The 14,588-nt window shown below is 37.5% G+C and overlaps 1 protein-coding gene and 1 pseudogene across 1 annotated transcript; both read right to left on the minus strand.

The window, feature by feature from the left end:
* Window positions 1-669: 669 nt before the first annotated feature.
* Window positions 670-1,504, minus strand: LOC139841986 (protein SINE1-like; annotated as a pseudogene).
* Window positions 1,505-2,655: 1,151 nt separating this feature from the next.
* On the minus strand, window positions 2,656-6,357 carry LOC139844132 (PHD finger protein ING2). Its single transcript, XM_071834343.1, has 7 exons — window positions 6,239-6,357; window positions 6,070-6,141; window positions 5,301-5,491; window positions 4,743-4,806; window positions 4,266-4,519; window positions 4,129-4,167; window positions 2,656-3,001 (listed from the first exon to the last, which is right to left on the minus strand). Exons 1-7 carry the CDS (start codon window positions 6,282-6,284, stop codon window positions 2,897-2,899), a joined length of 771 nt encoding a protein of 256 aa, XP_071690444.1. The 5' UTR covers window positions 6,285-6,357; the 3' UTR covers window positions 2,656-2,896.
* Between the last annotated feature and the right edge of the window lie 8,231 nt (window positions 6,358-14,588).

Raw genomic sequence — 14,588 nt, forward strand, 5'->3', positions numbered from 1 at the left:
TCAAATTCTCGTATCCATAAGAAACAAATAACTGCAATCAACAGAACAAATAGCCCAGAAGCAATGGTGACAGAAGACTGTATTTGAGACTTTTCGTTAGTCTTAACTCTTAACAGATAGTTATTGAGACAGCTAAAAAGTATTGTTTCCTTGTAAAAGGATGTCTGCATTTGAAGACACTGATTCCAAGATACCGTTCAACTGTTCAACGTTGGTGAAACTGTCATTGTGGTCACTGTAGACACCATTTTTGTCATAAATTGAATTATGAGTCCAATCGAATTTACTAAAAGACGGGCTTCTGAATCTTCTGTTTTTCCTATCTGACCAGTTGCCATATAGAGTCATTAAAAGGTTCATGTTGTTGACATCAACATATGATCTTGATCTCTGTAATAACAATTAAAATGATAGACTTATTGTTATAAAAGGTGGTAATTTCGACCCATTTACTGGTGAAGTAATGTTATTAAACTCTTTATTTAACTAAACAGGTAAAATAAGCAGTTGCTCAAAGTTTATTTTGAATGCTTAAATCACCAAACCTCAAAAAATTGTAAGAACCGAAAAAGGGTTCTGGTCAAGTCAACCCTACTCGACATATTTTGACCTAGTATCAAAAATCACCCATATTGATTTCTTACCCAGCCTGCTAACTTCAGCCGAGGACTAGGTTATTAATCTTGATCCTTTTTCGATCATCAAGATTCTTTTAGCAGTTTGTATCGCTTCAAAAGCTGCCCCTTTAGCATACGCCGTTTCATCATTTCGACAATTTTCCATTTCTCCAATCACAATAGTTAACTCAGACAGTATACATTTATAATCCAAACTCCTCATCAAACAATTCACAATTTGAATAGCCAAAAACCTTTTTTATGAATTCCCTTCATCGACACCATTTTTCAGGATCCCAGCACCAGACCGAATCAATAATCTTGCGTAATCTTTAACTAACAAACTACGTTTAGCTAAAGCAATAACTAAACCCATATGTGAATTCGCCTAAACAGGCTTCTCTAAAGTTGCAGCCACCCTTTAACAAACCTCATTGACCATTGACCGTTTGACTCGAAACAAACCGCCAATTATTAGACTCCACAATAGCTCGTAAACAAAGGGCGGAACAAGACAATAAATTCTCTCCGTTTGCTAAAAGAGAATCCGAAAGAGGCTTATAAAACAAATGAACAATCTCCTGTTTATTGACTTCGGTCTTCATGGGGTCTATCACGTATCTTGCGATAGCGGGGACCACTTTAGAGCAAGCTTGACGAAGAACAAACGAGCCTGCGCTAGAAGTCAACGTCTTGATAATGATCAACATGATGTTGTCGATTTGAGGAACAATTTTGGTGCAATGAACACGAGCAAGAGCTTCATACAACGAAATTGTGTATTCACCAGATGTTGAGCCGGTTTCTTTAGTCTCAGAAACTTGAGCAAGAAAGATTGGAATCGCCTTTGAATCAAGATCTTTTACGTATGATTTTAAAGCTTTCATGGCTGTTTAAAGATCTATCCTTTAACTAATGTAAATACTGTTACATTGTACTATATATATATACAAAAATATACGTTTTGTTTTTAAAAAAAAAAAAGTGTTAATGCGGTGATTTTAGTTATTCGGACAGTTAATAAGCAAATAAAACAAACAATAATTGTTTATTCATCATCACTTATTTTTCTTTGAAACTGATTGGTTCCATTATGGTTGTTAGAAAACCATTTTTCGCAACCAACTCTACTATTGATGATGATGATGATGATGATGATTATCACAATTCTATCGAAAACCAAATATGCAATTAACCAATTTTGAATGATGGCTCTTCATCTCTATCCATGTTTGCCGTTTTAGGCAATTATACAAACTATTTTGCTCCCTGACGATTTGTATACTTTTTCGTTATCATACAACTGTATATAAGAGCACATCTTATGTACGTTAGCGAACAAGGTTGGCGTGCATCAAAATGCGGCCACCAATAGGGAGCAAGACGTGAAATGAGGCACGAAGCTATTTACGTCAAAGGGATGGCGTTGAATTGGATGGGACCCAATTATTATTATTTTTCTCTTTAGCTGTTTGTGTGTGTAAATGTAATATATTTAACAAAAAATAATTTAAATTGGTTAAAGTTTAAGGTGAGAATGTAGGATAGTGAGAAGTTAGTTAAATGAATGTTGAAGTGTTTGGTGTTAATGTGGCGTTGATGTGGAACAGAGAAATTCAGATAAGAGACTACGACACAGAATAGCCTAAGTCATCTCCATATTGGATATTACCCAACTCAAACCTTTATGACATGTGTCTGGCGATTGATAACACCGAGAATAACAAAAACTGACTTATTGACATGTTCACCCTTCAACTTAATCAGGTCTGATTCAAGTGAGTAGCTTTGACCAGTCTACTAGACCCAACCCAAATTGCCACCACTAGAAGAAGGTATGGAAGAACATATATAAAGACTTGCAAAGAGCCAAAAGCCCAAAAACCACATAAAGGCTGAAAGACGTATAGCTCGCCAAATGGTATGATCCGGTGAGGGACTTCATTAACGATGACAGACTAAGGCTCGAAGCACCAGTAACAGTTGGGTGACACAAATTGGTGATCTATCATGAAATTTAAAGATATAAAATGACGAATGAACCAAAGACACAATATAATATATTCTCGTAACAAAAAATATTATAACATTTACCAAATAGAACGATTTAAAACACGTCACGACCCAATTGAACAGATGTAAATCCCAGGGCTTCCAAAACATAAATTTCCTTCCTAACAAGGCCAAGACACGACTCCGTTGAAATTAGATGAAAGTGAGAAGATTGGCCGATTATATGTTTGTTACTGAACAAAATATACAAACTACAAACTCACTTTTTACAGTGGAAGTTGTTTACACGTCGGGCAATACCACTTTCCCTTAAACCTTGTCTCGGGTGTGAGTCCAACACATGAGTAATGAAACCATTCTCCACCTTGACACTGTCAACACCACCAAAATTTATATCAATATACATCAACTTATAAAAACGTAAATCTTGAAAACAGATATAGTATTAACATAATAAGTTTGTGACCTTGGTAAACCATCTAAAGGTAGCCTAACTTTGGGCAGCTCATATTATCACAAGCGGTCTCAGGTTCAAACCGCGCTAACAAATTATCTTAGGGTGGCCGGGAAAGGGTTAGAAACGATCACCAGATAACCTTAGCCGCGAACATCTGAGTAAAAATACTCCCCCTCCCTGGTAGCCTAAACAGAGAGAACATCATCCGTTTACCTATTTGTGACCTTGGTACTAATTACTCCATATTTTATTTTTAGATCATATTCGTCTGCTTGTTCTCCACAATCATCCGCCCAAAAAGTGACAACTGTTTTTTTTTCCTTTTTAACAAGAAACTGGTTGGTTCATTTTTTGTCTACCATTACACAAATATTTTACTCAGATATAGGGACGAAGTGCTGAACAAATGCTTTTCTAAGCAAGCACCATCATGGCCCATGATTATGCTTTTGCCTATCAAACGAAATTATATTTACCTTGAAAGCATGCTAATAACAGATGAATATTGTTACCATTAGATGTTAAAGAATGGATGAAATCAATATCAGTAAGCATGTCAAAACCAGGAAATATTTAATTATGATACGGATCAGGTGGAGCTCACATGAAACACATAGAATGTTTTTTATAAGCAATTACCGTGTCAAATATGATTTAAAATGTCCAAGTAAAAGATAATCTATTTGAATTTGAATTAAACAATAATAAAGGAGGCCTATGACACATTATTACACTTTGGGGCAAATTTTAACCCTGTAGAACCATTATAGATAAAACATAACCTGAATCAACCAATTCATTAGTATATGGGTTGTAATTGAAACCTCTAGCTACCATCTTAGCTTAATGAACCCAATAAATAAAGTTCGACCATACAAATAAGCAAGAAAGGGAGAATGAACAAAGTTTGAATCGGGTCAACTGAACAAGTAACCCTCATATGGCTTGTTCAGTCTCATAGCAATAGTTCCTTGTTAAATTGCATAATACTGTGAGTCGTTTAGCAAAACAAAGAAACAAAAAGAAGAAACAGCAACTTACATTCTCATTGTCACATGCAATCATATCACCAAAAGAAACCTGAAAAGGAAAGTTAGATGATGTTACTCAAACTATTAACGACATATACATAATTTTGAATTTTCTTAAAAGGGTGACATCTGGATAGAAGTCGGAACCTGATGACAGACACAGTAGGTAGGTTCATTTGGATCAATTGGTTGATCCATTTCCAAGGGAGTGGCGTAATCCCGTTTGAACCCGCCAGGTGGAGGCATGAGCTCGAAATCCCGATCACGGTGGTCCCACTCCCTTTCTCGGTAATCAAACTTCTTAGGGTTAGGCATTATATACGGTAGTTTCCGCTTCTCGTTTTTAGGAACTAAAGGTAACGGAGGAAGTATTGCTGGTTCATCTGCAGGTAATTTTCCCTCTGCATATAACAAATCAAATTTTGTTTTTGTTAGCAGGTTAGCAACCCTATATACATATCATGTCCTAATAAAGTAATATATTTTGTTTTTTGGCCACTCTATTTGAGTCTTGAGATGAGTAATAGAAATTTATAACTATTTAGTCCAATTGTTAAGTCCAACTTCACATTATATGTGAATATGAAGAGATAACAGATTGTCTACAAGTAAATCAAACCATACCTTGTTTCAAATCCTCAGCAAAGTTGTGCAGATCCTCATCGAGACGTTTTACATGACTATCTATCTGCAAGTAAGTTGATACCAAGGCACGACACATAAGATTAACTAGCAGAACAAGAGAACATATAGCCCATAAATTGTTAGTTCCCATATTATACAGTCATACATCAAGACAGAACGGATAACTTAATTACCAGAACATATAGCATATAAAATGTTAGTTCCCATATTATAGTGATATATCAAGACGGAACACATAACACTAAAAGCAAAAAATATAGCACATGAAATGTTTGTCCCCATATTATAGTGCTTTCAAGTGGTCTTTGCTTATAAGAACCATAGAAGAATAGTTCACAACACTGAAGATATATAACAAGTCTCATATTATAGTTCTTACCTCCATTTTTAATAATTGAGAATTACATGTTTTTTTTTTCTATCAAGTAATAAATTAAAGTAGCATGTGACATATTCAGAGAGAATAAATACACTCATAAAGCATGTGACAGATGCAAGAGTCCATCTGTTCACATAGCAAAAAAAGTAAGAACTCACAAGATCATAAGCTTGACGTGCCAAAAGGACCTTCTCGGTACATAAACTTAACGCACTATCTTGGTTCCCTTCGATCTCCTTTTTCATCTTCTCAAAAGCCATGTCACCGTCTTCCTGAATACCTCTGTAAGAATTTTGAGAAGCCATATCCAAACAATTCTTCGTCTGCTGTCTTGTTTGATTTATCATCGCTTTAACACAAAAACATATACCCCTGATCAACTCACTTAACAACAACCAATCTCTTTTCATTTCACAAAATGTACACCTTGTAGATTGTTGAAGTAAACAAAATATATTTTAATTCTACTTCCAATCACAAAATCCTTACCATTTAACTATCAATCAATACTAATATAATATCATCATGTAATCAACCAATACAGCACTTGTATCCCCAGACAAAATTCTACAATACGAACACAGACACATAAAATAGTGTGCATACGTTCATCGTATACGGAGTGATTTTCATAAACTCGTGCCTACTGATTTATGCATAATACCTTCTCATAGAAATAACTAATACTCTGTAAGTCTCTAATTAATGTTCTATATATTTCATATGACTAACACATATATGTATGTATATACATACATATATAATTCTTAATTAACAGTGTGACTACATGTATGCACATATGTACAACTACACAATTTGTAATTAACATTGTGTGAAAAACTAACAGTGTGACTGTATGTATAAATGAAATGCATAATTAGCCAACTCTATGTATACAATAATATGATAGAAGATAGAAATATATACATTGAGATCGTTCATCAAGTTCTCTAATGGTGTTAAGAAGCCTCTGCAACTCCGCTGGCAATGTACTAGCATCTATAACAGAGGAATCAACAATAAATTAGATTTAAAAGAGTTTATAATTTAAGATTATTAATTTAAGTGATTCATAATTAAGCGTAAGAAAGCATACACTCCAAGTAATCGTCAACGAAAACACCAGTTCTTGCGATTGCCATAACTGTAAGATCCGAGCGCGCGTAATTTTTGAGCTAGGGTTTACAAAGTTTGAAATAACGAGATATTGATTTCACGGGGAGGGGGAAATCATCGTGCGTCGTCGTTTTAAGGTCGTGGATTTTGTAATAGATTGAAAAGTGTAAGGGAGCATTAGGTAAATTTAGCTTTTAATTGGGTGTTTTATAGCGTAATGGTTATTTTTTTTTTTTTTTTTTAAAGGCAAGTAAGTATTATTACTTAATAAATAGCAGTACACGAGAGAAACTAGCAAGAAGCTAGATAAGACACGAGCTCACGCTCCAATCACACAATTAAAAACATACGGCGCACAAGAACACGAAACGAGAGGAAACAAATGGCAAGAGGACAAACACGACACTACTGGGGAGACACCTCGACTAGCTTTAGAGACTAAGTTTCCGAATCCGAGGACGCACAGGATGAGCAACACGAGCAACAAATATCGTCGTCGTCATCCTCTTCCGAATGTTTCATCACCTTCTCGATAAAATATCTATCTTGCCATCGCGAGTTATCCCGACTTCGGCTACGCTTCATATTACTCATTCCCCAAACATATTTAATAAAACGACTTTTAATCAACGGATGTACTTTTCTCTTTTTAACACGAAAGCGAGCTACCGCGGTCCCTTTTGAAACAGAGCCCAACACAGGATCATTTGGGTTGTTAGAAAAGTCTGGCCCAACAGGTAAGCCATCCACAAGCCCAACATTATTTTGAAAATTCATTGGAACTCTCAACTCATCCCTTTTTTCACGCGTGCAGGAGTAATCCTCGAAACAGGGGCAACTGTCATTGGAATTCGTGACAGAAACAGAAGTGCTCGACTTTTGAGCTTCACCCGATTTATGAGCTTCATCTGAACTAATTTCCGGTGAGGAAACCGCCGTCGGAGAAACCATTGACGGATCTGGAATTAATTCACCATCTTCGACATCATCTGGAATTAATTCTCCATCTTCGACATCACCTGCTTTATCTGCAGTATCCCGAATTTCATCTGCAGGCTCACGATTCTCATCTGCAGGCTCACGATTCTCATCTGCAGGCTCACGATTAAACAAATCATTAAAACCTACATCATCCTCGCTTGACGAAACTTGAACCCTCTCGCTGGTATCCATGGCAGGCGACGAATGTACCGGCAGATTACTGGAGATATCATGGGGTTTTTTTAACACCATCGCCGCCAGCAACATCAACTTTATTTACTTCAACCAGAGACCAAGATAATCTATCTTTGTTAAAGCTAAATAAGAGGTTATGATTGTTCACTGATTCAGGGAGATAAAATTCGATGCATCTACCTCAAATCCTTATCTCTATATGATTATTCCCATGAATCTGAACCTCCTTGGATACATGATTCTGACCTCCAAGAGAGTCTGCGAAGCTTTTTCCATCCCATTGCATTGGTTTAGTCGAACTACGATTCCAGGGAGCCGGAGGAAAGTCCTCAGAACTATCGATATTCAGATTGCTCCCACAATCCTTACTATGAGGACGATTAGCTACCTTCCTCTCAACAGCCTTGTAAGCACGAATCCATCTCCCATTAACTTGTATAGAGTTCAAAACTTTTGTGAAAGAATCAATATCATTGATGCCTTCAAAACGAACATAACCGAAGCGTTGGCCGCTCGACAATCTCTTTCGTGCAAAATACACGTCATTTAGAGCACCGTATTTCTCGAAGACACTCCGGCAATCAACGCGAGACCAAGTGTCCGGAAAGTTGAAGATCATAAACGAAGATACTCGATTATCACACGACATATTACACGAAGAGCCATTTGGCTTCGACATGGAGATCAAATCATCGTCAGCCAGAAATCTGGCCGGAAGAGATGGAACCAGAGATGAAATTGGGTTTGAAAGTTACTGGAGGTGTAAAGTCAAGAACTTTGAAAACCCTAATACCTAATTTCTGTCAAGAATTTGAATTCAGTAACAAAGATTCAAGCTTTTGATGAATCCAGTAACCGAAGCGTAATGGTTATAGTTTATAAAAGTTGGAATCAATTAACTATTTTTTGATTTACAAAATACATAAAAATTTGAATTTGAACTAAAATTATTTGAGAATCAATGAAGATATAACTTTAGAAAAAAATTATAAGCGATAAATACAATCTATTCGAAAGAATGAGTTTATAGCATAAGATGTCTTGACATCATCATCTAAATGTCATTAGTTTGATATGTGTTTCTAGGAACGAATTCGTAGTCACACTAGTAAATGATTGAACTCCACAAACTAGAAATGGAATTGAATCATAAACCGAAATTGCATTGAATCAAAATTGAGTTACAATTTCAATGAGAGGAAATTGGGGAAGAATGTGTTTATACACACAACAATCAACAAAACTAACTACACCACAATGACTTATGGTCTTATTTATACTAGCATACACAACTAAGGACTAGGCATGTGCATAGCACATGTGAAGCTAAGATGATTCATAACAATCCCCTCCTCTTCGAACAATGCTTGTCCTCAAGCATATAAATCGTTCAAGTCCAGTTGGGGAAATCGTTGCCAAAGATCTTCCATAAGTTCCCAAGTCGCATCATCTGGAGTACCACCAGTCCACTGAATCAAAACTTGCATTGCTGGACGATTGTTACGCTTAACCATTTTTCGATCAAGAATTTTGTAAGGCTCCGCGATAATCAAACCTTCTGGCGAAACATTAGGGAGGGTGCCCATGGAAGGTTCCTCCAAACTCTTGTGTAACTTCAGCTGCGACACATGAAAGACATCATGCACTTGAGCTAGAGTAGGTAATCGCAACCGATAAGCCACTTGTCCTACCTTTTCCACAACCTGAAAATGACCATAATACTTTGGTGACAACTTGTGTTGTTTTCCGCCACGTAAAGTCACTTGACGATGGGGTTGAAGTTTCACGTAAACCCAATCGTGAACTTTGAAAATTCGGTCAGATCGTTTCATATCAGCAAAACTTTTCATACGATCTTGAGCACGCTTCAAATGAAATTTCAACAATGATAAAGCTTCCTCCTGAGCTATCAAAGAAAGGTCCACAGCATCCACATGACTTTCGCCCTTAACATACGCGATCGGCATAGGAGGTCTCTGGCCATAAAGAACCTCAAAAGGAGTGCAATTGATGGCCGTATGGTAGTTTGTGTTATACCAATATTCCGTCAATGATAACCACTTAGTACAACTCTTAGACCGCTCTCCTGTCATACAACGCAGATAACACTCTAATCCCTTATTCACGATTTCAGTTTGACCGTCAGTCTGTGGGTGATACGTCGTGGAGAGATGCAACGTGACCTTTAAAAGTTTGAAGAGATCTTTCCAAAATAGACTGATAAAAACTTTATCACGATCACTAACAATTACTTCCAGTAAGCCATGCAACTTGTACACATTATCTAAAAAACACTGAGCCACCTGAGACGCCGTATAGGGATGTGACAATGGCATAAAATGAGCATATTTGCTTAAACGGTCCACCACCACGAAAATGACCGTCTTACCATTTGAGGGTGGTAAACCATCAATGAAATCCATAGAGATGTTGGTCCACACCCTGTCTGGAATAGGTAATGGTTGCAATAATCCCAGATATTGTGCCAAATCTGGTTTACAGCGTTGGCATATGTCACATGCGCGAACATAATGCTTTACTTGCTTTCTTAACTTTTTCCAATAGTACCGTTGAGTTATTTTTTGTATCGTAGAATTCACACCCGAATGACCACCGGTTGAGTCATCGTGGAAATGCTTTATGATAGCAAGTCTCAACGCTTCATCAGCTCCAACCACAATCTTACCTTTCCGTGTTAACATTTTTCCAATCATAGTGTTTTGAAATAGTGGGATCTATACCTAATTTAGCAATGAATTGCTGAAGATCGACGTCTGCTTGTACACTATCTTTGACCTTTTGTTCCACGTCACCAAAAATAGCAGTCGCATACATTTGATACAAGTCGCAGCTACCAGGGACTCGTGACAACGCGTCAGCTGCCCCATTATTGGTACCTTTTTTGTATGAAATTTCATAATTGAACTCCATGAGTTTGGGCAACCATTTCATCTACGTTGGTGTGGTTATTCGCTGCTCTAGTAAATACTTTAAACTGATATGATCGGTTTGTATTTTAAAGTGGCGATCAAGAAGATACCCACGCCACTTTTCTAAGGCCAAGATAACTGTTAAAAATTCTTTCTCATAGGTCGATAAACTTTGATGGCGAGGCGCTAGAGCTTTGCTTAGATAAGCAATAGGATGTCCCTCTTGTTGTAGTACCGCACCAATACCAACTCCAGAAGCGTCAGTTTCAATTATGAATTCTTTTGAAAAATCAGGTAAACGGAGCACGGGAGCTTCTTGCATACATTTATTTAATTTCTGAAACGCCTCTTCAGCTTCTTCATTCCACCCAAACGAATCCTTTTTTAACAAAGCCGTGAGAGGTCTACTCAAAGTAGCGTAATTTCGAACAAATCGCCTATAATACCCCGTTAAACCAAGAAAACCGCGTAATTGCTTAAGCATCGTAGGTATTGGCCATTTAGCCATAGCTTCTATCTTGGACGTTTCGGTAGCGATGCCATAAGCTGAGATAATATGTCCCAAATATTCCACCTTTGCAGCTGCAAATGTACACTTTGAACGCTTAGCATACAAGGTGTTGCCACGCATGACTTGTAAAACTGACCTCAAATGTTGGGCATGTTGCTTGAGATCAGCACTGTAAACCAAAATATCGTCAAAAAAGACAAACGTAAACTTGCGCAAAAACGGTTTAAACACCTCATTCATCAATGCTTGGAATGTTGAAGGTGCATTAGTAAGACGTAATGGCATGACCAAAAATTCATAGTGACCTTCGTGTGTTCGAAATGCTGTTTTAGCGATATCATCCTCATACATCCGTATTTGATGGTATCCTGAACGTAAATCCAACTTAGAAAACACCGTTGACCCACTTAACTCATCAATAAGTTCCTCTATTAAAGGAATAGGAAAGCGATCCTTAATAGTGTGATTGTTTAGCTCACGATAGTCTACGCACATGCGCCATGTACCATCTTTCTTCTTAACCATGACAATTGGTGGAGAAAATGGACTCCGGCTTGGACGGATCACCCCAGTAGTCAACAATTCGGAAACCATTGCTTCAATAGCATCTTTTTGTGTTAGAGGATGTCTGTAAGGTCGAATATTAATAGGTTGTGTACCTTCTTTGAGAGGAATGCGGTGATCGCAAGGTCGTTGCGGAGGTAAACATGTCTGCACCTCAAATACATCCGAGTATTCATCTAACAAATTTATTAAGGAATCTGGAAAGGTATCATCCTTATTCGCTGGTATTCCTTCTAAAGAGCATAGAGTTGTTGGATAAACGCAAAGGAACATAGCATTCAAACTTGCGTTCGGTTGTTCAATTGTCTTGTTCAAACGTTTGCTTCCAAACCATTGCGCATCAGACTTCCTAGTCCCTCGTAACTGAACTTTCTTATTTTTGTAATTGAAAAGCATTTGCAAACGGTCGAAATTCCATACAATATCACCCAAAGTTTTGAGCCATTGAATACCCAAAACCATGTCACACCCTCCGATCGGAAGAACGAATACATCACTCACAAAGTCTATTCCGGCCAAGGTCCATTGGAAATTCTTACATGCGGTTGCACTGACCAAGTTATTACCTCCAGGTATGAACACTTTCATTGGTTCGACGTGTTTGTATTGACACCCCAAACGTTTAGCGGCATTGACATCAACAAAATTGTGAGTGCTTCCCGAATCAATAAGGATATGCATGTGTTGGTTGTTTACTTGACCAAGAACGCGCATGGGTTGATGTGCAGTGGTACCCGTAAGTGCATTCATTGAAATATGAGGTTGTTCTTCTTTATGGCAATCAGTAACAATTAATGTAGAGTCGTCATCGCTTTCAGTAACTTGCTCAACACTAAAGTCATTTACCCTTAATTCGATGACAAATAATTGTCCGCTACAATTATGGCCGGGTGTATAACGCTGATTATAGTAAAAACATAAGTTTTTTGCACGTTATTCCTCGTATTCCTTGAGGGATAACTGTTTCCTAGCTGGTGCACTTGTGCCGCCTTTAAATTGGCTGTTGTAAGAAGTAGCCGGTAACGCCAATTGTTTAGTAGTGGAAGGTAAAGTTATTGGAGCAGCAAACTTGTTTATCGTTGTTGTATTCCTTGGAGTATAGGTCGAATTAGTGCTCCTTGGTGTTGTAAGTATTCCCGAATACCTTTTCTTACTAGCGGCCAACATATCTTCTTGGAGCTTAGCCAAACAGAACGCATCCTCCAAGGTTTGCGGTTTAAACATTCGGACTGATAATTCAATTTCTTTTTGTAATCCGCCGAGAAATAAGCTGATAGCATGTTTTACGCTTACTTCTAACTTATTCAACAATCTTTCAAACTCATCTTCGTACTCTTGGACTGTACCAGTTTGTCGCAAGTTTTTCAATTCAGACAGTGGATCCTCGACCGTTGATCCAAATCTTTTAATGATCGCCTCTTCGTAAACATTCCATTCGACATCCTCACCATGCAACCTCACAAATTGTTGGTGCCAGCTTAAAGCTTTTCCATACATGTGAATTGAGGCAACCCGAATCTTTTCATCATCACGAATGTTGTCCACGGAGAAAAATTGGTTGTTGCGATACACCCATTCTTTTACCTCATCTCCGTTAAATCGTGGAAATTCAATCTTTGTTAATCTGGTAAGAGCTCCTCTATTACCCCCACCATCGACATTTCGTCGTAAGAGATTAGTAGTAATGACTTGTTGCTGCGTAAGGAGTCCATTCATGCGTTCGTTAAAATGACCTTCCATATTATTCATCCGAACATCCATATTTTCCATAGCACGATGAAGTGCATCCATTGAAGCTCGTAACGCTTCCATCGGATCAACTTCACTATTTTGTGTAGTGGCTACCATAATAACCCTCGAGCCCGCTGTTAACCGAAGTCAGCAACTTCCCCGCGCATGTTATTCTTGAAATTTATTAAAAATTCTCGGGCGTAGACCAAAAACTCTTGTTGGGAAGGAAAATTGTAAATCTTTTTACAAGGGATATCTAGCTATCAAATTTTAAGGCCCACAAAAAACTACAATTCAGTCAACCTTGTGCTAAAATGTATATCAGTACACCCAAAATTTACGCAGCCCAAAAATTATGTAATCCACTTACTTGAAGCCCACTAACAAAATAGAGTTGCACCTAATCCAATTGTAAAAGATAAGCAACAAGATATGTACGTATTTTCCTTCTTCTACCTCTTATTCAGTAGAACATGAACCCTAAAAAAAATTAAACTGACGTAGATCTACTGAAACATACGAGTGATGCGTTGGATCTGGTGGATCGTACGGTTCAGTCTACAACACAAGTTAGGCGTACGAGTCAATCAAGTCAAGAAGTCTGTCTGACACATGGCAGTCACTCGTATAACAATTGTCAAGCGTATGAAATTTGATGCGAATGAATCAACCGTGTGAGCAGCGGTTACTTGTCTTCAACAAAAAAAAATCTGTTAGAAATCCGGCGATCATTCAGCGGTGGCGCTACGGCGGCGGACGGTGGCGAATATGCAAAACTCGTCGGAATGAGCAGATTCAACCACGAAATTGCTCGGAATTAATTGCTGCACTTCCGATCTACACTTCTCAGGTACGAATCGATCCAAAAACTCACCTAATCAATCTGAAACTGATCAAATAAAACTAAAAATGACGAATCGTAACCTCTTTTTTTATTTTTCTGACTTGAAACCCTAGGAATCGAAAGCTAAATCTGATACCAATTGATATGTGTTTCTAGGAACGAATTCATAGTCACACTAGTAAATGATTGAACTCTACAAACTAGAAATGGAATTGAATCATAAACCGAATTTGCATTGAATCAAAATTGAGTTACAATTACAATGAGAGGAAATTGGGAAAGAATGTGTTTATACACACAACAATCAACAAAACTAACTACACCACAATGACTTATGGTCTTATTTATACTAGCATACACAACTAAGGACTAGGCATGTGCATAGCACATGTGAAGCTAAGATGATTCATAACATAGTTGCACTACAATTCGCACGAATTAACACGATTACATGCATAAATATTGGTCTTGTTGAATTTTTGTTTATCATGAGGCGTGTTTGGCTTCACAACGCATAATTTTTTAGATTGATTCTTGTGTTTGCCTTTTCCACTAATAAGTTTTTTTTCTAACT

This window comes from Rutidosis leptorrhynchoides, chromosome 4, assembly GCF_046630445.1.
Source record: "Rutidosis leptorrhynchoides isolate AG116_Rl617_1_P2 chromosome 4, CSIRO_AGI_Rlap_v1, whole genome shotgun sequence".
In the NCBI taxonomy this organism is placed as follows: domain Eukaryota; kingdom Viridiplantae; phylum Streptophyta; class Magnoliopsida; order Asterales; family Asteraceae; genus Rutidosis; species Rutidosis leptorrhynchoides.

Coding starts and splice junctions, on each gene's coding strand:
- LOC139844132 (XM_071834343.1), bottom strand. CDS start 6,284: ATGGCAATCGCAAGAACTGGTGTTTTCGTTGACGATTACTTGGAGT. Junction 4,168..4,265: donor CCTACTGTGTCTGTCATCAG/GTTCCGACTTCT, acceptor TTTCCTTTTCAG/GTTTCTTTTGGTGATATGAT. Junction 3,002..4,128: donor TTGCATGTGACAATGAGAAT/GTAAGTTGCTGT, acceptor TGGTGTTGACAG/TGTCAAGGTGGAGAATGGTT.